This window comes from Balaenoptera physalus (assembly GCF_965194825.1).
Source record: "Balaenoptera physalus genome assembly, chromosome: 15".
Lineage (NCBI taxonomy): Eukaryota > Metazoa > Chordata > Mammalia > Artiodactyla > Balaenopteridae > Balaenoptera > Balaenoptera physalus.
In genome coordinates, this window is record NC_138894.1 from 38,789,005 (window position 1) to 38,813,111 (window position 24,107).

The 24,107-nt window shown below is 40.0% G+C and overlaps 1 protein-coding gene across 19 annotated transcripts in view; it reads left to right on the forward strand.

Moving 5' to 3' along the window:
• AAK1 (AP2 associated kinase 1) overlaps nt 1–24,107 on the forward strand; it is a 169,065-nt gene that overhangs the window by 135,597 nt on the left and 9,361 nt on the right. For 3 of the 19 annotated variants that reach the window (XM_082425985.1, XM_082425982.1, XM_082425983.1), the window contains 5 exons: nt 11,193–11,294; nt 12,359–12,460; nt 13,906–14,016; nt 15,612–15,722; nt 16,988–23,978. The exons of 5 other annotated variants lie outside the window; for them this stretch is intronic. In XM_082425985.1, the coding sequence (XP_082282111.1) occupies nt 11,193–11,294; nt 12,359–12,460; nt 13,906–14,016; nt 15,612–15,722; nt 16,988–17,082 (521 nt within the window). In that variant the 3' untranslated portion in view covers nt 17,083–23,978. Of the gene's footprint in view, nt 1–11,192; nt 11,295–12,358; nt 12,461–13,905; nt 14,017–15,611; nt 15,723–16,987; nt 23,979–24,107 lie in introns of those variants that run through there. 11 more of the 19 variants (XM_082425988.1, XM_082425990.1, XM_082425991.1 and 8 more) reach the window with 9 other exon arrangements.

Genomic DNA, 24,107 nt, shown 5'->3' on the forward strand with positions numbered 1-24,107 from the left:
ATTCTGACTGGTGTGAGATGATATCTCATTGTAGTTTTTTTTTTTTTTTTTTTTTTTTTTAGAAATTCACGTTCTTTTATTTTTATTTATTTATGACTGTGTTCAGTCTTCGTTTCTGTGTGAGGGCTTTCTCTAGTTGCGGCAAGCGGGGACCACTCTTCATCGCGGTGCGCGGGCCTCTCACCATCGTGGCCTCTCTTGTTGCGGAGCACAGGCTCCAGACGCGCAGGCTCAGTAATTGTGGCTCACGGGCCCAGTCGCTCCATGGCATGTGGGATCTTCCCAGACCCGGGCTCGAACCCATGTCCCCTGCATTGGCAGGCAGATTCTCAACCACTGCGCCACCAGGGAAGCCCCTCATTGTAGTTTTGATTTGCATTTCTCTAATGATTAATGATGTTGAGTATTCTTTCATGTGTTTGTTGGCAATCTGTATATCTTCTTTGGAGAAATGTCTATTTAGGTCTTCTGCCCATTTTTGGATTGGGTTGTTTGTTTTTTATGATATTGAGCTGCATGAGCTGCTTGTAAATTTTGGAGATTAATCCTTTGTCAGTGGCTTCATTTGCAAATATTTTCTCCCATTCTGAGGGTTGTCTTTTCATCTTGTTTATGGTTTCCTTTGCTGTGCAAAAGCTTTTAAGTTTCATTAGGTCCCATTTGTTTATTTTTGTTTTTATTTCCATTGCTCTAGGAGGTGGGTCAAAAAGGATCTTGCTGTGATTTATGTCATAGAGTGTTCTGCCTATGTTTTCCTCTAAGAGTTTGATAGTGTCTGGCCTTACATTTAGGTCTTTAATCCATTTTGAGTTTATTTTTGTGTATGGTGTTAGGGAGTGTTCTAATTTCATACTTCTACATGTACCTGTCCAGTATTCCCAGCACCACTTATTGAAGAGGCTGTCTTTTCTCCACTGTATATTCTGGCCTCCTTTATCAAAGATAAGGTGACCATATGTGCGTGGGTTTATCTCTGGGCTTTCTATCCTGTTCCATTGATCTATATTTCTGTTTTTGTGCCAGTACCATACTGTCTTGATTACTGTAGCTTTGTAGTATACTCTGAAGTCATGGAGCCTGATTCCTACAGCTCCGTTTTTCTTTCTCAAGATTGCTTTGGCTATTCGGGGTCTTTTGTGTTTCCATATAAATTGTGAAATTTTTTGTTCTAGTTCTGTAAAAAATGCCAGTGGTAGTTTGATAGGGATTGCACTGAATCTGTAGATTACTTTGGGTACTAGAGTCATTTTCAAAATTTTGATTCTTCCAATCCAGAAACATGGTATATCTCTCCATCTATTTGTATCATCTTTAATTTCTTTCATCAGTGTCTTATAATTTTCTGCATACAGGTCTTTTGTCTCCTTAGGTAGGAGATATTTTATTCTTTTTGTTACAGTGGTAAATGGGAGTGTTTTCTTAATTTCACTTTCAGATTTTTCATCATTAGTGTATAGGAATGCTAGAGATTTCTGTGCATTAATTTTGTATCCTGCTACTTTACCACATTCATTGATTAGCTCTAGTAGTTTTCTGGTAGCATCTTTAGTATTCTCTATGTATAGTATCATGTCATCTGCAAACAGTGACAGCTTTACTTCTTCTTTTCCAATTTGTATTCCTTTTTTTTCTTTTTCTTCTCTGATTGCTGTGGCTAAAACTTCCAAAACTATGTTGAATAATAGTGGTGAGAGTGGGCAACCTTGTCTTGTTCCTGATCTTAGTGGAAATGGTTTCAGTTTTTCACCATTGAGGATGATGTTGGCTGTGGGTTTGTCATATATGGCCTTTATTATGTTGAGGAAGGTTCCCTCTGTGCCTACTCTCTGGAGGGTTTTTATCATAAATCGGTGTTGAATTTTGTCGAAAGCTTTCTCTGCATCTATTGAGATGATCATATGGTTTTTATTCTTCAATTTGTTAATACGGTGTATCACATTGATTGATTTACGTATATTGAAGAATCCTTCCATTCCTGGGATAAACCCCACTTGATCATGGTGTATGATCCTTTTAATGTGCTGTTGGATTCTGTTTGCTAGTATTTTGTTGAGGATTTTTGCATCTATGTTCATCAGTGATATTGGCCTGTACTTTTCTTTCTTTGTGACATCTTTGTCTGTTTTTGGTTTCAGGGTGATGGTGGCCTCGTACAATGAGTTTGGGAATGTTCCTCCCTCTGCTATATTTTGGAAGAGTTTGAGAAGGATAGGTGTTAGCTCTTCTCTAAGTGTTTGATAGAATTCGCCTGTGAAGCCATCTGGTCCTGGGCTTTTGTTTGTTGGAAGATTTTTAATCACAGTTTCAATTTCAGTGCTTGTGATTGGCCTGTTCATATTTTCTATTTCTTCCTGGTTCAGTCTCAGAAGGTTGTGCATTTCTAAGAACTTGTCCATTTCTTCCAGGTTGTCCATTTTATTGGCATAGAGTTGCTTGTAGTAATCTCTCATGATCCTTTGTATTTCTGCAGTGTCAGTTGTTACCTCTCCTTTTTCATTTCTAATTCTATTGATTTGAGTCTTCTCCCTTTTTTTCTTGATGAGTCTGGCTAATGGCTTATCAATTTTGTTTATCTTCTCAAAGAACCAGCTTTTAGTTTTATTGATCTTTGCTATCATTTCCTTCATTTCTTTTTCATTTATTTCTGATCTGATCTTTATGATTTCTTTCCTTCTGCTAACTTTGGGGTGTTTTTGTTCTTCTTTCTCTAATTGCTTTAGGTGTAAGGTTAGGTTGTTTATTTGAGATGTTTCTTGTTTCTTAAGGTAGGATTGTATTGCTATAAACTTCCCTCTTAGAACTGCTTTTGCTGCATCCCGTTAGGTTTTGGGTCATCGTGTTTTCATTGTCATTTGTTTCTAGGTATTATTTGATTTCCTCTTTGATTTCTTCAGTGATCTCTTGGTTATTAAGTAGTGTATTGTTTAAGTAGTGTGTCATGTGTTTCCTTATTTATTTTCATTTTGGATGATCTGTCCATTGGTGAAAGTGGGGTGTTAAAGTCCCCTACTATGATTGTGTTACTGTCGATTTCCCCTTTTATGGCTGTTAGTATTTGTCTTATGTATCGAGGTGCTCCTATGTTGGGTGCATAAATATTTACAATTGTTATATCTTCTTCTTGGATCAATCCCTTGATCATTATGTAGTGTCCTTCTTTGTCTCTTGTAGTAGTCTTTATTTTAAAGTCTATTTTGTCTGATATGAGAATTGCTACTCCAGCTTTCTTTTGATTTCCATTTGCATGGAATATCTTTTTCCATCCCCTCACTTTCAGTCTGTATGTGTCCCTAGGTCTGAAGTGGGTCTCTTGTAGACAGCATATATATGGGTCTTGTTTTTGTATCCATCCAGCCAGTCTATGTCTTTTGGTTGGAGCATTTAATCCATTTACATTTAAGGTAATTATTGATATGTTTGTTCCTATAACCATTTTCTTAATTGTTTTGGGTTTGTTATTGTAGGTCTTTTCCTTCTCTTGTGTTTCCTGCCTAGAGAAGTTCCTTTAGCATTTGTTGTAAAGCTGGTTTGGTGGTGCTGAATTCTCTTAGCTTTTGCTTGTCTGTAAAGGTTTTAATTTCTCCATAAAATCTGAATGAGATCCTAGCTGGGTAGAGTAATCTTGATTGTAGGTTTTTCTCCTTCATCACTTTAAATATGTCCTGCCACTCCCTTCTGGCTTGCAGAGTTTCTGCTGAAAGATCAGCTGTTAACCTTGTGGGGATTCCCTTGTATGTTATTTGTTGTTTTTCCCTTGCTGCTTTTAATATTTTTTCTTTGTATTTAATTTTTGATAGTTTGATTAATATGTGTCTTGGCATGTTTCTCCTTGGATTTATCCTGCATGGGACTCTCTGTAATTCCTGGACTTGATTAACTATTTCTTTTCCCATATTAGGGAAGTTTTCAACTATAATCTCTTCAAATATTTTCTCAGTCCCTTACTTTTTCTCTTCTTCTTCTGGGACCCCTATAATTCAAATGTTGGTGCGTTTAATGTTGTCCCAGAGGTCTCTGAGACTGTTCTCAATTGTTTTCATTCTTTTTTCTTTATTCTGCTCTGCAGTAGTTATTTCCACTATTTTATCTCCAGGTCACTTATCCGTTCTTCTGCCTTAGTTATTCTGCTCTTGATCCCTTCTAGAGAATTTTTAATTTCATTTATTGTGTTGTTCATCACTGTTTGTTTGCTCTTTAGTTCTTCTAGGTCCTTGTTAAACCTTTCTTGTATTTTCTCTATTCTATTTCCAAGATTTTGGATCATCTTTACTCTCATTATTCTGAATTCTTTTTCAGGTAGACTGCCTATTTCCTCTTCATTTGTTAGGTCTGGTGGGTTTTTGCCTTGCTCCTTCACCTGTTGTGTGTTTTTCTGTCTTCTCATTTTGCTTAACTTACTGTGTTTGGGGTCTCCTTTTCGCAGGCTGCAGGTTCATAGTTCCCGTTGTTTTTGGTATCTGTCCCCAGTGGCTAAGGTTGGTTCAGTGGGTTGTGTAGGCTTAGTGGTGGAGAGGACTAGTGCCTTTGTTCTGGTGGATGAGGCTGCATCTTGTCTTTCTGGTGGGCAGGTCCACGTCTGGTGGTGTGTTTTGGGGTGTCTGTGGCCTTATTATGATTTTAGGCAGCCTCTTTGCTAATGGATGGGGTTGTGTTCCTGTCTTGCTAGTTGTTTGGCATAGGGTGTCCAGCACTCTAGCTTGCTGGTCGTTGAGTGGAGCTGGGTCTTGGCGTTGAGATGGAGATCTGTGGGAGATTTTTGCCGTTTGATATTACGTGGAGCTGGGAGGTCTCTTGTGGACCAGTGTCCTGAACTTGGCTCTCCTACCTCAGAAGCACAGCCCTGACACCTGGCTGGAGCACCAAGAGCCTTTCATCCACACGGCTCAGAATAAAAGGGAGAAAAAAATAGAAAGAAAGAAAGAAAGAAAGAGATAAAATAAAATAAAGTAAAATAAAATAAAATAAAGTTATTAAAATAAAAAATAATTATTAAGAAAAAAATTTTTTAAAGTAAAAAAAAAAAAAAACCAGACATTCAGAACCCTAGGACAAATGGTGAAAGTAAAGCTATACAGACAAAATCACACACAGAAGCATACATATACACACTCACAAAAAGAGAAAAAGGGAAAAAATATATATATATCTTTGCTCCCAAAGTCCACCTCCTCAATTTGGGATGATTCGTTGTCTATTCAGGTATTCCACCGATACAGGGTACATCAAGTTGATTGTGGAGATTTAATCCACTACTTCTGAGGCTGCTGGGAGAGATTTCCCTTTCTCTTCTTTGTTCGAACAGCTCCCGGGTTCAGCTTTGGATTTGGCCCCGCCTCTGCGTGTAGGTCACCTGAGGGCGTGTGTTCTTCGCTCAGATTGGATGGGGTTAAAGGAGCAGCTGATTCCGGGGCTCTGGCTCACTCAGGCCGGGGGGGGGGGGGGGGGGGGGGGGAGGGGTATGGAGGAGGCGGGGCGAGCCTGCGGTGGCAGAGGCCTGCGTGACGTTGCACCAGCCTGAGGCGTGCCGTGCGTTCTCCCGGGGAAGTTGCCCCTGGATCATGGGACCCTGGCAGTGGCAGCTGCACCGGCTCCCGGGAGGGGGGTGTGGATGGTGACCTGTGCTCGCACACAGGCTTCTCGGTGGCGGCAGCAGCAGCCTTAGCATCTCATGCCCGTCTCTGGGGTCCGCGCTGATAGCCGCGGCTCGTGCCGGTCTCTGGAGCTCCTTTAGGCGGCGCTCTGAATCCCCTCTCCTTGCGCACCAGGAAACAGAGAGGCAAGAAAAAGTCTCTTGCCTCTTAGGCAGTTTCAGACTTTTTCCCTGACTCCCTCCCGGCCAGATGTGGCGCACTAGCCCCTTCAGGCTGTGTTCACGCAGCCAACCCCAGGCCTCTCCCTGCAATCCGACCGAAGCCCGAGCCTCAGCTCCCAGCCCCCGCCCGCCCCGGCGGGTGAGCAGACAAGCCTCTCAGGCTGGTGAGTGCCGCTCGGCACCGATCCTCTGTGCAGGAATCTCTCCGCTTTGCCCTCCGCACCCCTGTGGCTGCGCTCTCCTCCGAAGCTGCCCCCCTCCGCCACCTGCAGCCTCCGCCCGCGAAGGGGTTTCCTAGTGTGTGGAAACCTTTCCTCCTTCACAGCTCTCTCCCACTGGTGCACGTCCCGTCCCTATTCTTTTGTCTCTGTTTTTTCTTTTTTCTTTTGCCCTACCCAGGTACGTGGAGAGTTTCTTGCCTTTTGGGAGGTCTGAGGTCTTCTGCTAGGGTTCAGTAGGTGTTCCGTAGGAGTTGTTCCACATGCGGATGTATTTCTGATGTATTTGTGGGGAGGAAGGTGATCTCCGCGTCTTACTCTTCCGCCATCTTGAAGCTCCTCCTACTTTTATCCTTTAGCTTATCTGTATTTCCCAGATTTTATACAATAAACATGTATTATTTTTACACTAAGGTAGAAAACAATTGCGGTTTGTTCTTTTCTCAGATGAGGAGCAAGCTTCGATATTCCCCGACCTCGTCACCCTGTTCTCCTGGCCACTCATGTCTGGGCTGAGTTTGCACGTTGAACAACTCTCTGCATTTCCCAAAACATGTCACCTTGAGGCCACTCATTTTAGCTCCTGCCCGTGTCACTGAGGAGCCCTCCAGGTGTTCTTTCCTGCCATTAGTACCGGTTCAGAGTTCCAGTGTCATCACTAAGCAGTCTATCTTCTAAGCCACCAGTTCGTACTTCTTGTTTTTCCCCTCACACCGGATGATTGAACTTTTAGAGGTGGACAGCACCTTTACATTTATCTTCATTTTATCAATAAGAAAAGTTAGATCCAGAGATAAACAGTGATTTGCCCAAAGTGCGACATAGACTTAGTGCAGAACCCAGGTCCCCTGGCTCTCAGTACCTTTTCTTCCTCTACTAGACCACGCTGCCTCCGCCTCCCACTTCACTTTATTCAAGGAATTCTGCTTATTCTGTTCTCATACCAAGGCATTTGAGTAAAATCTAGAACTTCACCTGCCTTCACTATTGTAATCTCAAGCATCTGTGGCTGACTGAGCTATCTACTCCTCTTACTAGAGAGAGATGTTAATCTTCTTTTATGGGCTAAGTACTTCAATTTATATGCACATGTACACACATTAATTCTGATAAATATGCCCATTTAATCCTAAAAGCCCTTTAAAGTAGTTCCTATCCTCTGTTTACAGGTGAGAAACTGATGCTTAGAAAAGTTAGGTAACTAACTTAAACTCAGGCCCTTTGACTCTTTCATGTTGCTTATTCATTTGGGAGGATTTTGCAGACCCCAAATGAAAATGTATAGCATCACAATAAAAGATTAAATGTTTCTCAGGAGGATTAAATCATTGCAAAATACAATTTATGAATTATTTCTGGTTTTTGTTCTTCTGTCACTCTGTATAATTGAGAATTAGTGTGTGAGTCTTTGTACATTTCAGGTATGAACTGTCCTAGAAGATATGTTTTGTTTTTGCATCCAGAGAAGCCATTTCCCATGATTCAAGTAAAATTGAAAACGTCTTTGTTCATTAGATAGCAACAAGTCTCGTCATACGTGTAGAACTTGATCAAGGTTTTGGATCATAAAGAACACTTCTTGCATAGTTTCCTAAATTCATCGCCTCTTCTCTGCTGTTTCCCACCCCGGCATCATGATACATGGCCTCAGAGAGTTTTTATAAAAATGTGTGAGAGAGGCCAGAATTCATAAAAGGAAGGATATCAAAGCCAGACCTTGATGCACCTGGGAGGCCTCCAGGCGGTGATTTAGAGACTGTCAGCCTCCTGTACCTCCCATTACAATATTTCCCTCCCATTACAATCTGTCCTCACATTCTTCATTTACAGTGACCAAAAATGACCAGTAATAGCTTAAACTTTATCTTCTAAGAGTCTGTACACTTTAAAGCAATCAAAGCCTTAGTTAAACCAGGAGATTGAATCTCTATACATAAAGCTCTGGGTCCTAGTCCTAGCTAGCTCTGTGGCTTACTTGCTGTAAGATCTTAGGCAAGTTACTTCACCTCTCTGGAGCTGTTTCCTCATCTGCAAATGAGAAGGCTAATTGGATAAGATCTAAAGTTCCTTCCAGTGTTAACATATCTTTTATAACTTGACCATTGTGCATGGGACCATGTCTTTGTGAAAACACTTTCTCCTCTGGTTATGGAGCTAAGCAGACCCTGTAGGCAGCATGTGGAGGAAACGTTGAAGTCAAGTCCAGGCTCTACCATGTCCCATCTGTGACTTTGGGCAAGTCACGCATTCTCACGTTTTCTGATGTGCACTCTCAACTGTATCAGTATTCCCAAACCCAGGTTTTTTTGTGAATAATGAATGAAAATGTTTGACATTGAACTCTACAAATGCAAGTGACAACCATTGTTATAATAGCACCTGGGGGTCAGTACTGAGTAACCGACAGCCGCAAGAACGCCGGGAGTGAAAGAAACCATTTTTCCACAGGCTGCCGACGTGACTTATGCAGCGGCCCTGGACTCTCACTCCTGTTTTTCTGCCCGATGTTACTCTGACCCCTGCTCCTCCCTCCCACAGTTCTAAGATTTGAGTATTCCTAAGCAGCAGTGACCATCCAGATTATCTGTGTGATCAGCCTGTTACTTCGAGGTTTGGTCAGAAAAGAATGTGGCAGTTTACCCCATCCCCACCCCATTCCATCTTACGATACAACACAGGTACGCACGCATGCACACACGTACTCTTTTACCCTCATGCTTTTTGCTAATGGCTAATTTAAAAAATTAGATTCTTGTTGAAGGACCTGCTTTTTTGCCATTGATCCCCTGTTCTCGCCACCTCCCCAGTGAAGCCAAAAGGCAGAGATTTGACAGAGGACGAGAAGGAACCGGGAACTGGGGACACAGAAATTAAGCAGACACCTTCCCTGCCTTCAGGGCTGCAGGAGAAGCGAAAGCAGAGTGTTCCAGAAAGTTCCTAATGTGGCAGGGAGGGTGGAGAAAGGCTTAGAGATGATGTTTGAGTGACTAATACAAAAAGGTTAGGGGGAGGTGTCTGTATTTTACAGATAAGGAGATCTGTTTCAGGAACTGCCCCAGGGTCACACCCAGTCACTGGAGAGGCCAAGACAAACTGCTGTATGAAAAACAAGTAATGTTGGGGCCTTTACTTTTTATCCAGTGCTTCACAAGATTGCAAATATCTGAGTGCTAAAAGTGATAGAAGATCATTACTTTTTTTTTTTTTTTTAAGTGAAAGAACCTTTTGGGGTGGGGGGGGGAATAAAACAAAAGCTAGTGTTCAGAATAATGAAAAATTAGACTTTTGGGGAAAACCATCTTACTTTTGCCAGTATACTGAAAATTGTCCAAGATATTTTAAACATCTTTTCTTATAATGTAATGTACAGTTCAAGATTAGTGCTGATGTTATTACACTTGTATACTTGGTTAGAACCCTGTTTTTTTTTCCCTGCTGATGAGAGGCTGCTTTCTTCCTTCCTTCCTTCCTTCAATATAAATTAGGTATAAATGAGATATGTAGCATATTGGTATTTAATTCAAAGATAGCCGCATGTTACACATTTCAAAGATGGTAAATTGGTTTCACATATAAAAATGGCTTTTTCTGCAGTATGTTAATTGTACCAAAGCAAATTATCTTGCCAAGACGCTAAAATCCATTATTTTGTTTCATCTGTGTAGTTATAGATCACCTAAATTACAGATCACCTAAAATTAGGTTTCTATCTCTCAGTGAATATCAATTTCATCTTTGCTTATCTTGATTCCTGATAGCCTAGAAGAATACAGATTCATTAAAATGTTATACACACATACTTGAACTTTGCCATTTCTTTTTCTCAGACATTTTAATTCTAGCTTTACCTTAAAGGCAGTTTATTTTTGTGATAGAGAAAACATTGTTGACAGGCCTTTAACTGGGCAAATTACAGAATTGATGTGGTCTCAGTGTCTTTGTAAGTAAAAGGAAGTATGAGCTCTTAATTCCCTTCTTTCTGTAAGAGTCTATGATTCATTATTTTGTGTCAAGTTAATGCTCTGCTTTTATTTTTTTTAATTGCTTGAGAAACTTTATTTTAATGCTCTACTTTTAATAGGTTACAGGTAGAGAGTTGTTGATGGATTAGGCTAAAGAGTTGTCTTGGAAGGATCCTTAATGTGTCCATGTTATCACACATTAAGTTATCAGGTGTGACAGATCTGGTGGCTTCTCATGTCCTTTTGTTTTTTTAGCCGAAAGACATCAAAAGGAATCCATCTGCAGGCTTAAGTGAATTTTGTGAGATTTGACAGTTTAATAATAAGAGTATACCAGGGGTGTCACAAGCTCTCGGTTGGCAGACAATAAATGATTGTTAAAGTTAACTTAGGTGTGGTTTCATTGCTTCTCTTGGTGAGTTATAAACCATTTCTAAATGCAAGACAAAAAAGAAAAAAGAGAGAAATTCAAAACTAAGCCCAGGAAGAGATATGAATACTCAAAGACTTATATGCATATGTTTATGGCAGCTTTATTTTTAATAGCTAAAAGCTGGAAATAACCAAATATCCGTCAGCTGATGAATGAGTCAACAAAATGTGGTCCATTCATACAGTGAAACACTACTCAGCAATAAAACAAACTACTGATGTATGCCACAACATGGAGGAATCTCAGGAACGTTATGCTAAATGAAGGACATCAGAAAAGACTACATACTATATAGGAAATGGTAGAAAAAGCAAAGCTAAGGACAGAAAGCAGATCAGTTGCTGCCAGCGTCTGGGGGTAAGAGGAAGGCATTGACTAGAGAGGGGCACAAGGGTCCTTTTTGGGGTGATGGAAATGTTCTACCTCATTATTTCAGTGGTGCTTATGTGTACATTTGTCAAAATTCATCAAATTGTACACTTAAAATTGGTGGCTTTTATTCAGTGTAAATTATACCACAAATTTAAAAACAAACTTAGGGCAACATCTTGAATGCCTTACAAAGTGACTACTTCATTTGGGGAAATAATCATTTTTAAACTTCGAAAGCCTATTTTTAACAAGATACTAGCATTATTTGTTTTTATGCTGAATCTATGTAAAATTTTGACCCCTAAAATGTGTTTGTATAGAAAATGGTAAATGATCGGCTTACTTGAATATCTCATTGCATTTTTGCTTTCTCTTTACTTCTCTGCCCAACCTAGAAAAACTAATCGAGGGACTCAAATCTCCTGACACTTCTCTTCTGCTCCCTGACCTCTTGCCTATGACAGATCCTTTTGGTAGCACTTCTGATGCTGTAATTGGTAAAGTCATCATCTCTGTTTCTTCAGTCATGCATGATATGTGTGTCTGTTTCAAAAATGGCAACTAACTGGTTAACAGATCCCTACTGAGTAGCCCTGCTGAGGAGCGGAAATGCCTCGAAGCCTCCTGGTGTTGGAGTGATGCCTTGTGCTAACCCAGAAGCCAGGGCTGTTTAATCTCCCTTGTTATCGCCCCAAACGAAGTGTTATCTCTGCCTTTCAGCAGCACAGCACCGTTATTTATTCTTGAAACACTGAGATTTCTAGAGTGAATTTCTTGTGAACGAGGAGGAATGTGGAAAAATTCACATTTCGTTACAAAAGCTTCATGAAAAAAGTTGGTTTCCAGGTGGACTTTACCTTTAGCAGATTCTTCTTTAGAAGGCCTCCGTATGTGCCAAGTGTCAGTAACTGAGAAAACATTTGACCCATGTTGAAGCCCCATGAGTAGAATCCAGGGCAGGGGCTTGATCTGCTTGCTTTTACATTTTCTTGTGCTCCAGCCACAAGGCAGGCAAGACCTATAAAACGTCCAGGGCCCCTGTACTACAGGAGCACAAAGTCCTAGGACTCAGAAATTCCATGACCCTTCAGAGAGATGGGCCTCCAGCTGGGGCGTGTCACACGGTAAAGAATACCTCCAGCTACAGCATGGCATGGGATTTGAGGTGGACTAGTGGCCTTTGCAAGGCACAGAGCATGTTTGCCCCCAAGTTTATCCCTTAAGAAAAGCTCAATTACCAGAAGACATTAAGGCGCCTTTGAGCCTATGTCTTCTGACACGTAAGAGGTCTGCTTGAATAGCTCGCATTCAGCATTTATCTGTAAAAACTGAGAATCACCGAGACTAGCCACCATGGTTAACCTTGCACGTGCCTGCTCTGTCAGTGAAGCCCAGACACTCGAAGCAGCAGAAAGAAAGCAACTTACTGTGCTTTCCATCTTACCTGAGATGGGCATTTTAGAGACCTGCAGAAGAAAGCCTTCACAGAATCATCCAAGGAACCTTCTGATTACCTTTCCCTTACCCTTTCCTCTCCTCTCTTAATGCTCTGTTACAAAAGAAAAAGCTGATGTTGCTGTTGAGAGTCTGATACCAGGACTGGAGCCCCCGGCGGCCCAGCGCCTCCCATCTCAGACGGAATCTGTGACCTCAAACCGCACAGGTCAGTCAGGAGTCTCTGGGGCTGCAGGAACTGGTCAGTTCGGGGAGCCCTCTGAGTCAGGCTTTCCACCTGCGGCAGATGGTCCTGGGCTTATTTCACAGGCTGGTTAGTTCCTCCTGGAATGGATGCTCTGCACCATTACAGCCCCAGCTCTAGATGTTGAGCCACGTGTTTCCTCACTAGAGAGTAGAGTACCTTTTTGGAGCCATGTTCTTTGCAGAGTGATCCCTGGGCTTTCTTTGGTTTCAGTCTGTCTTTATTGAAGATTTTTGTCACTGGTGGCGGGTTCCCTCTACTTCCTTAATTAAAGAACTCTGCTGAGTTGTAAGGATGCCCTTAACTCCTCCTGGGTACTGAGCAGTCTTTCGGATCTAACAATGTCAGTGATGTCCATGGGGGCTCGTGTTATGTATGTTAACGTTCTATTCCCAGCACAAAGCTTTAATCACATCTAGGTGATTTGCTATTAAATTGTAGGCAAAGTTGAAATCTTCCCTGGATCCATTCCTTAACTACAATTCCTTAAATACAGATTTGATAACCTTCATTTTTATTGAGTCCATAATTACCTTGATAAATGTGTCCACTTTGCTCACTTGGAACAGAAACAATTAGAAGTCTAGGAAATATGAGAATAAACTCATCCAGGTTAAAAAAAAAATTGACACAGAAGACAATATGGTTCTTTTGCCTTGTGCCTACTTGGCTGTTTTCTCCTAGAAAACTCTCCCAGAAAACAATTTATGTGTTGAAATACTTGAACTCTGAATTTAATCTTCCTTCTGTTCCTTAACTAAAAGCAAAATCATGTGTTCAAAGGAGCAATTCAAATTTAAAGAATACTAATAAGAGACAAGATCATTCTATTTTGAATGGGGATTGGGTTGAGTTCTAAAAAAGTACTGCCTAATCATGCCATATTCTGCTAATAATAAGCCAGGGGCAACCCCCTTCTTGTCAGCTTGGATACCTCATCTTATAGCATCTTTTTTCAATGAATGTTTAGGGAAAGTTTAAGTGAAACTCTTTAGTTACAAAGTCCTTTTTCCCAAATGGCATTTACTGAGAACTGAGTTGCCGAAGTTTTATTGGCATCCAAACCATTTACTTGCTTAACCATCAACCTCTGAGCAAAAAAATTCTTCCATATTTACATATATCTGTTAAGAGACGTTTAGAAATACATGTTTCTGTAGATGAAAATCCAGAGTGCTTACCGGGTTTCTTTTGGTTTTCTTTATCCTGCCTTGGCTTGTATGTATAATGTATTGGGTTGGCCAAAAAGTTCGTTCGGGTTTTTGTATGCTCTTACAGAAAACCCGAACGAACTTTTTGGCCAACCCAATAAATGCAGTAACTTAAAGGCTAAAACCTAACCTCGTGATATTGTTGTGTGTGCCATTTAATGCCATCACTGACCTGGGATGCTGTTAATCTGGACTCAGATTCTCTCACTGGGGAAGATTCCCTGATTGATTGCTCTCTGCTTTCTAACCCTACTACTGACCTTCTGGAAGAATTTGCCCCCATAGCGATCTCTGCTCCCGCCCATAAAGGTAAATGCTTTCCTCTTCTTGGGCCCACATGTATCCCTAGAGGAGAAGAACTGAGCAACTCCTGAGAATTTCCCTTGACAAAAGTCTTTGCTAGTGAAGTTTTTTAACCACCTCCTTAAGTGGAAAACTTGAGTTTGTACTCTTAGCCCCTGTGTTAAAGTTCCTCTCAGTAAGAATATTTAATAAGGCTGGGACAACAGACTGTGGAGATGTTGCTTTCTGGCAGTCACCTGGAATGCAGATATTCCATGCTTTCTATTAAAGACAGAGCTACATACCTTTGTAGTCAGCCCAGGGAGATGGTTGAGTTGACTCTCCACTAACTGACTATAATTAGATACTTGTTGGCCTTAGAACTTAAAACTGTTTCATTAAATCAGATTTAAAGTTTTTTGATAGTGATTACTACAATAAAGAAAAAAGCATCATTCTTCAAAAGTCAGTCCTCAAAGATTGAACTCGTAAAAGTTTTGAATTTTAGTTAACCTTTGAGTCATGATTAATTACTGGGTTTCTCTTTCTAATCTACTGTTTCCATTTCTTAGTCTTGGGTTAATACTGGTTTGAAATTCTGAGGGACAGAGGTAGCTTGAATTGAGTTCTATTCAGTGAGTAGTTCGTGAGAGTGACAGGCACTATGCCTGGCTTACTGTACGCAGGCATTCACTAAACTTTCTGGGCTTAGATAGTGAACGTGGTTTTCTGGAAGGAGCAAATACATATTAAAGGAACAGCTTGTAAGTCCTTTCTGAAGGAAATTTAGGAAGGAAGCCTCCCTGAGATGACTAAAAAATAATTAGCCTTTGGTTTGCAATGGTAATAGCTGAGTTTTTGTTTTTACCCGTTAATAGCATTAAAATGACTATGTTTTTATAGAGCGTGTAGAGAGAAGTTACCTATTTAGCCAATTATGTCTGACAGGAGTGTGTCAGCAGCAATGCGTAATTACAGAGAAACATCACTTGCAAAATAGGTGCTCAGCTAACACTTGCTTGTAGAATGGAGAAGAACTTCTAGTAAACTTCAGCTTGAATTCTCAGTGCATGTGATCTTGTGCCCCAACATTACTGGGTCATCAGTGTTTGAATGTCTTTTTTCCCAATCACCGGGCAGTGAGTTCTTTCAGAAGTATTCTGTTTGCCTTGTATACACTGGTTACTTCTTAAAGTGTGACTGAGTATCTCCACGCTGCCCTTGGTTTTTGAGTGTTTCTGAATATTGTTAGTCTGGCCTCTGTTTGCTCAATAAAGAAGATAAATGACTAAATCCCGTGCCTTTGTGAATTACTGACGGTGAAGAGATATCTCACAATAACTACATTTAATGGCCTTATAAAGGTAGGGAGAATTCTTCCTGTAACCCTTCTCCCTTCTCATTTATGAAAGTCTTAACACGGCCAGCTCTGAAGCATTTTTTTCTATTTCCCCAAGTTTTCCAGCTTTACTACTTTTATTTCAACTCAGGAAAATAAGCATTTTCATCTTTAAAAACAACAGTGATTGTACAGTTGGGAACTGTGTGCCTCTTATGTATTCTCTCATTTGCTAATCTCTACCTCTGTTGTTTCTGCTTGTGTACTTGCATTCTGTATTAAGCTGCAGAAGATAGTAATCTCATCTCAGGTTTTGATGTCCCTGAGGGCTCGGACAAGGTGGCAGAAGATGAGTTTGACCCTATTCCTGTATTGATAACCAAAAACCCACAAGGTAAGAAAGAGAGGATGGGGAAAAGAGAAGAGTTTGACATCAGCTCTCTTCAAAATAGTAATGTACCTAATCTACAACTGGGGGGCAGGGGGGAAGCATCAACATTTAATGAAGGAAATTGGGGGTAATAACAATCATTGTGGGCTGGACCAGTGTAGATAGATGGAGACACAGGTAGAGGTACTAATATAGGTATCTTAAAGCATGAACATGGTGTTTATTTAGAGAGAAGAAAAGTAATATTTGACTAAAAGTAATAGTTTGACTAAAAGCTGGTTTTTACAAAGTATCAAGCTAAAAATAAAGTGATCTTCAGTCAATGGAAACCTGAAGATATATATAAAACAAAAAACAAAAAAACAACACACAGGACATTTCTTATCATGATTAGAACAATCTGTAATAAATATTCTTCCCAAAGAGATTAACAATGGTACTTTGATATCATTTGCATCTTTTGGACATTTGTGGAGCATCCTATGTCTTCTTTGTTGGATTAAAATCATTTGACCATGCCATAAAACACTGAATTGCCCTAAGACCATATATATATATATATATATATATATATATATATATATATATATATATACACACAGACACAGACACACACACACACACATACACACATATATATATATAGGTGTTATTTACATTTATTTATTTATTTATTTATTTTCTACACTCAGAAACCCAAAGCTGTTTTGTTTTTTTTTTAACATCTTTATTCGAGTATAATTGCTTTACAATGTTGTTTTAGTTACTGCTGTATAACAAAGTGAATCAGCTATACTTATACATATATTCCCATATCCCCTCCCTCTTGCATCTCCCTCCCACCCTCCCTATCCCACTCCCCATCTATATATTTTTAAAGCATGTTTTTATTACAGTAGTCTTAATAACTAATTCCTCCCCAAATCAAACATTACTGATTTTTACTTTACAGGGAAATGAGTTGATGTTATCAGGAAGTTAGTGTACAGCCAGCAGTTCTCAGGCAAAATAGATATTCATTTGAAAATAGCATCCTCTTTGCAAGGTCTCCTGCCTACAGTAGGGTATGCACACAGTGCTTGAACGTTTGGTGGGAGGTGGTGGATCGCTAATTTATATGTTTAAAAATTAACGTGTAAGAGTTTGCAAAATGTAAATTGTGTTTCTCTAGGGTGTTTTGTTTTGTTTTGTTTCTCCTTTGCTTGTTCTGCACATCTAAACCCTAACCCTCTGTGTTTTATACTGAATTCCTATCTCTCCACTTCCAGGTGGGCACTCTAGAAACAGCAGTGGGAGCTCTGAGTCCAGTCTTCCCAACCTAGCCAGGTCTTTACTGCTGGTGGATCAGCTCATAGACCTGTAGCCGTGACCCAGTAGCAGATGCAGTTCTGTAACCTTCATACCGTAATATACATTTTCATTACAGAGTTAAAAGAAAATGATTTTTTTTTTAAATCTGCAAATAAGGGGCCCTCTAGCCCGAATCTCCTACTACCCCTTGCCTTCTCCCATAGAGATGATAAGGAAAGAAAATCACTTTGGCCCTCCAGATACTCCTTGGCCAGCTCCTCCCTGTTAGTTTGCTGTGTTTTCTCATTACCCTTCTTCAATAGCATTATCTTAAATCAAACGCTAGATGCCATGAGCTTCACCTCTGCTGGAATCGACTCCACCAAAAGCTTAACTGTAACTGAAACTAGTGAATTGACACCTTTGTCTCATTCTTGCTAGGAATGGCCTCCCAAATCAATCCTCCCAACCCCATCTCCTTTGGCCAGTTGCTGGTGAATGTGTGTCTCTGTTTTTGCTTTTTATGCTGCTGCATTATCATGAGGACATGGCTTCTTCAGTTGGTCTTAACTCGAGGTAGTAACCTGGAGATGGGTGTGTGGTTTAAGAGAGGGTAAAACTGACTGATGGTATATGTTTGCAAAGAGAAACTGAGCCCAGCTTTAGCCAACCAACTTTGACCTTGTTTGATCGTAGACTTAGCCAAGGGATTTCACACCCCATGCAACCTGCCCAGCATTCGTCCAGCACTCTGGCTTCCATTGAACCGTGATTTCTCAGATCTGGAGACATGACTGCAAGTACTTGAGATCCTTGGATAAAATGTGTACATTATATAAATTCCAAGTATTGCCATTCCTTTTCGTGTTAACTATCCCAAGCCGGGATCTCAGAATTAGACCAAAACCAGACAGTGGTGGTAATATGATACCTTTTATTAGAAGACTTTTCACTTGGGGGTGGATGGGGGAGGGGAAGGAATTGTAGCAGAAACAGATGTATTTTTCTTGTGATTTTTATTTTGAATCAAATATTGTAAATTGTGTATAAATGAAGATGCTGAATAGTTCTGTTTCCACTTGGCGTTTCAAGTCCGATATCAGGTGTCTGTACAGGGTTTTGATCTCTTTCCCTTGTATAACTGACTACGCAGCAATCCTACCGTGTAACATATGGAATCATTTTGAGTAGACTTGTGTGTTGCTATAAGCTTTCAGCAGGTCCTCTGTCTTTGTAGAATAAGCATGTTGTTTATTTTCAGATAATCAGAAATAAGTATGCTGACACACTAGGCACAATTTGACTCTGGCTACTTACCTTTCTTTCTCTCTGATGTTTGAATTGAAGGATGCAGCCAATGAAATATGTTCAGTTGGTTTTCCTTGGCATCCTAGATTTAAAAAAACAAAACAAACCATAGTTTCTCACTAACCTTAGAATATTGTTCATAAAATAAATAAAGGCCCCTGCACTGATGTGACAACATGACTCATGGTCACCCTCTGTATATGTCCTTACTCACCGAAGTATATTTTTTTCCTTACATGCAAAGCAGTTTTATAAAACCACCCTTTTGAAAGAGGTAGGCCCAGAGAACCCCATTTGGTTCTCTTCCTTGAGTGCCATTTTCATGGTCAGAAGGGAACCTCTTAGTTGATCAGATTTGTACCAATAAAATTCCAGGTCCATTTGCTCATTTCCCTGTCTAGCACTTTTGTTTCTTCTTCTTCACGTTTGCTCCTTAAGGGGAAAAAAAGAAAGCTGAACAGCAACAACCGCCTGCAAAACCCTGTACCTTGGAGGTCAAGCTCTGACCCCAGCAATGTGAGAACAGCCTTTGAAAGGTATCAGAGGAAAAGTCGGAACCTTTCAGTCTTCCTTCTGACTTTAAGTACTTCCGTGCCAGCCGAAACTAGACACACTAAGTACAGGCCTCTATTAGGATAATGGGTCATTTCCAAAATTGAGGGAGGCACAACCTTCCTGCTGAGGGTTAAAAAAGATATCCTCGAAGAGCTCTCCATGATTGGAGAGCAGTGAAAATGGGACTTGGTTTGTCCCTTTATGGACAGGAATATTACTGAAGATCAAAATGGTATTCTTTTTCCCAGACATAGAAAGAATATATAAACTAATGAAAGAGATGTTTATTTTTAAATAAGAATAATGTTTTATGCCTATGTTTTCCAGTTTGATTTTTTTTTCATACATACATGTTAGAAATATAATGAAATATCTAGTTTCTCAATTTAATTGAAACCACGAAGAGTACAGTTTAGAAATTAGGTAAGTGTCTCTAAATTGTTCCTTTCATGTATCACCCGTAATCACATTGAGATATATTATCTAGTCATTTGGCTCAATAAAGCTTAATGGAGAATGTTAATGCAAATGAATAGACTAGAAACCAGAGAGACTGGGTGGAGGAAGCCTGAGGGGGATAATGGCATGAAATTATCTGGAGTTTATTCTTCAGGAGTAGGGCTTCAAAGGAGAGAACTATTTTTCTGCTAAAGAAGACACGTGAGTGACTTGATAAAAGGAACCTCCTTTAGTTTATAGCATCATCCTTGAGCTAAAAGGGTTTATTTGAGATGAGTATAGTATGCTAATAATTGATAGAACTTTGAAACTGTAGACTGAGCTACAAGAGGGACCTTAGAGATTATTCTGGTCCATCCACTTCATTTCACAGATGTGGGACCTAAAGCACGTGGTGGGAGAAGAGACCCGGGCAGGACAGGCCACCTGGGAGCTTGTGCTGACCTTTGCCAGTCGCTGGCCTAGTGGCCTTCAGCAGGGGCTTCACTTCTTAGAGCTGCTGTTCCTTACTGACAATGAAGGGTTTGGACTAGACGGTTTTTAAGGTGATAGAATTCTAGGGTTCTAAGTATTTATTATGATGCTTTAGGAGGACTATGAAGGATTTATATAATCCTGATGTTCTTCAGTTATCTTCTGTAGCTCTGACTATTACTGTAGCAGTATTTACGTTTTAGAGAATTACAATGGGCTTTCACTAACCCGGGTTGCTCTCTCTCTTGGTTATCTGAAGAGACCCATAAATCATCACAGAGTTTTGGACATAGATTTTCCTTTTTTTAAATATTACACACACGTATCTACCTATTCCAACAAAACAGTATCAGAAGATTTCAATTTTTTTAAACTGTATAATCGAGGATCTGCCATTTAAAAATGGACAAATACTGTAAGCATATGTTTCTGATTTGCTTTTATTCCGACTGTGCAAAAGTAGTACCTATACCAGAAAACATCACAAATTGGATTTTTTTTCCCTTTACAGCATTCAAATAACTAGATCACCAAATTCAAGCCCCAGTGTTTTTAAAAACACAGCCCTCAGGGGAGATAAGGTTTAAATGGACACTTCTAAATATGATTATAATTAATGATTTCTTTAGCAGACATATCAGAATTGTGATACCTAATTGAGTGTTCCCTTCAAAGGCATCTGGTTTTACTTGGGAAACTAATACTTATTCTAATGATGCTGCCACCATTTATGTTATTTTTGAAACTTCTCTCCTTAGAAATATTCAGTACTATCAAGAAAGATAATAAAATATAAGAAAATCAGTTGTATTATCTAATTAGTATCGCTTTCAGCATCTGAAAGTAGTATGCTCTCTTTCTCGATCTTTTCCCACCACTCGTGGTTCTAAATAACATTTAGATGTTTCCAAAAAGCAAAATCACTTGCCTAAGCTGAAGAGTGGTTACTACTGAAGATAGTAAGAAGAATGAATAATCCACTGAAAATTCCCAGAGAGGACCTTATAATGGCATGTGACAACAATCAGTCTTAATTTCCTTAATATTCTGAATAAGGGAACTTGTGTGATTTCACCTGTCTTTAGTATGGTTTGGAAAATTGAAAGATAGGGGTTTTAAAATACCTCTGAAAGAGGTTGTCGCTTTGTTCAGTGTCATTTGATACTGGACTTGGCTCTTCCCAAATTAGAATTATAGAACTTGGATTGCTAATAATTATAGGGGAACAAATCCAGGAAAAGAACCTGTTTTTCTCAAGATGAAATATTAGCTTTGTTTCTAATCCTTTTTTCGGGCTCTCCTGACATAAATGATTCAAACCAACACAACCTCTCCCCCCGACCGCCCCGGTCAGGAACAGTTCTGCCTTCAGTAGTGCTGGGGGAAGGAGGAGACTTTTGGGGTTGACCTCAGCCCAGAGGTATGGAGGCATATGAATTCAGCTGAACAGATGCACAGTTTAGATACCTTCGGCCAAAATAAAGTCTCCCATGCCGATGTTTGTCTATAGTTCCAGCAGTCTTTAGCTTTCTCAGTCTGTAAGATTCAGGATTCTGTAGCCATGAACTTAGAGTTTGGGGATAAAAATGACAGGATTGCCCAAAGTACTGAATTAAGCAAATTAGAGGCTGCCAGGCAGAACAGAGAAACTATTAGATGGATACTTAAAATGGTACCTTTACCGAAACACTCCAGATATTACAAAGCCACTTTTTATTCCTCTCAAGAGACTGTAATTTTACCAGCACAAAGTTAGCCTTTTCCTTTTCCCCACTAGTAATGTTCGTAGAGTTGGATGTGCTTGGATTTCTTGAGTCAGAATGAATCCCAGATGGCCTCCATTTCAAATAATCTGTAACAAGATACTATTTTGTTTCTCTTGGGTTTCCTTTCACTATGATGGGGGAGAGAGGTTCTTTGGACAACGCTGATCTATGCAGCAGCGTGGTAGTTGCTCGAATGGAAGATACCTTCTTGGTTCCCACTCTGATGTAGTCTTGCCCTAGGAGTATTCTCTGCCCTGTCACACACACCCTCATCACATGGATGTGTATTCACCACAGACCTTTATCCTGTCCTCCCAAGAAGACAAAGCAAATAGAGGTACATGAATCTATCTTATACAGAAAAATGTGAAATTTGAACTTTGCTACGCAAGTATTGTATAAAAAACAAGTCTGTAAACAAATTTCTTATGTAAACATACAGGAAAATAAAGACTTTTATCTGTTCAAACAGGAGCATGATGTTCAGAGCTATAAATAACTTACAGTAGCTGCTCTTTTCCTGATCTGAAAACCCACTTTTGCAAAAAAGGATTTAAACACATTGTTGAGCGACCATAAGCACCTGTGCACAAGGAAAGTGCAGACACGTATGAGAGACGTGCAGAGGACATTTTAATGAGTCATGGCTACCCGGCTTCATCTGCGGTCATAGAGAGTAAAACCCCTGTGAGCCTGCATTTGATATGCCCAGACATGGAGCTGGTCCATGGGAGCACAGATTTGCAGCTACCCTCCTCTAATTTAATCTTTAATGTACCCAGGCCAATTTAATTAAACATTTTCTGTTGGCAACGGCAGTTTTATGCCCAGGGGGAAATCTCTCTCGTTTAATTGCTCCATTGACTTGAGAGACCCAGCATCTCTAGCCAGCGTTGTCCCCCATCAAATATCTTATTCTCCAGGCGTGGGCTTTAATGCAACTCCACAGCATATGGTAGAACCCAATGCTTAATTTTATTATCTAAGCAAAAGGTCATGGAAATTATTAGTTTGATGTACATCTCCTGATTCCCTGATTCAGCTCTGAGAGTGTGGATTTCATTTGGTGCTACATTTCTGAAGTTCTTGTAAAGGGTATTTTGCTTTCTATTTGCTATCTATACAAGAAGGTTTCCCAATACTCCAAGACTTCACCTTCAGTTTTTGGCGAGAATTATATCTTTGACACTCCCTATAACTGTTATTTCACTTTATAGTATGGGAGAAAGTAAAATTCTGGTCACGCATGATATATTGTACTCAGGAATATCCAGCCTGAAATTTAAGTCTTCAGATTTTCATTTTTTTTTAGGAAGCACTGGCCCTCACTGTCCATCAGATAAAATTTCCAGGGTAAACCTATTCGAAATTATTCAGCACTTTGGGTTGCTTTGGAAATTAATAGGGAATTGGTGAGGATAGTTGCCAAAGCATCAAATACTTTTGAGGATGCCTTTCCTTCTTTCTGAAGCATATATGCTCTTACTGAAATCGACATTAATTTGGAGCCTCAAAATAGACTAAAATGGAGTTATCCCTAGTGGAAGTGTCAAAAAGTGTGCTTAACCTTAACCTGGCACACAGTCCTACATCAGAGCAAGAAAAAGAAGTGTGTTTTGACTTCTTGCTTAATTTAATGTGCTAAAGCAAAATGAAAAGAGACATGACTTAATTTGAAGAAATTAGAACAAAATGCCCTACCTTAAGCTTCCTGATAAGGAAGACCCTTATGCTTGATAAGGGAGACCCTGACCCTGTGAGGCCAGGTCCCAGGTTTAAGCCCAAACCTACCCCCCCCATCACTCCCCACCCCTACCCCAAGAACAACTGGCTAGCTTTATTGAGTTTTCTGGTCACAGGACATCTGCTCTGCATGCCATTGGTTTCCAAAGGAACTTGGCCAAGGCACTGAGGTTAAATTAGTATAAATCTTTCATTGCTAGTAGGCAGACTGCTTCCAACATGTTTTTCTGACAGTACAAGGCTATATTCATATACAAGGACTGTTCACCCTGAAAATACATGCTTTCCCTCCCTACAATAACACACGCATATTCAAAAAAAAAAAAAAAAAACCTCTAACTGCCAACAAGATTTAATGACTATCTTCTGTTTACAGTTATTTAGAATCTGTCCTTCTCTTGACTGCTTTGTTTCTTGTGCTGCCACCACCAAAATTCCCTGAGGGAATGTGGATGTCTGCGTGCCCCATACCCACTGCGTGTCTTTGTTCTCCAGAAAGCCAGGCTTGGAGGGTTACAAAGGGTGGTTGCTCTCAGCCTTGGTCATACTGCACCTCCTCTAAAAAGAATGGAAAGGTTAAGAAATCTGGCCTTCAAGGGAAAATCCTTTAAATGTGCTTTTCCAATCCTATAGAGCAGATTCGTGTTCAAAGAGAGAGATGAAATAGGTCTGGCCTTGTTTTGAAGGACTGGAGACTAGTTCGCCTTTCAAACTTGATGTTATAGTATTTTTGTGGCTATATAAATTTTTAAAAGTTGTCGCCATTTTAGGTGTGATTTTTCCTATTCATCAC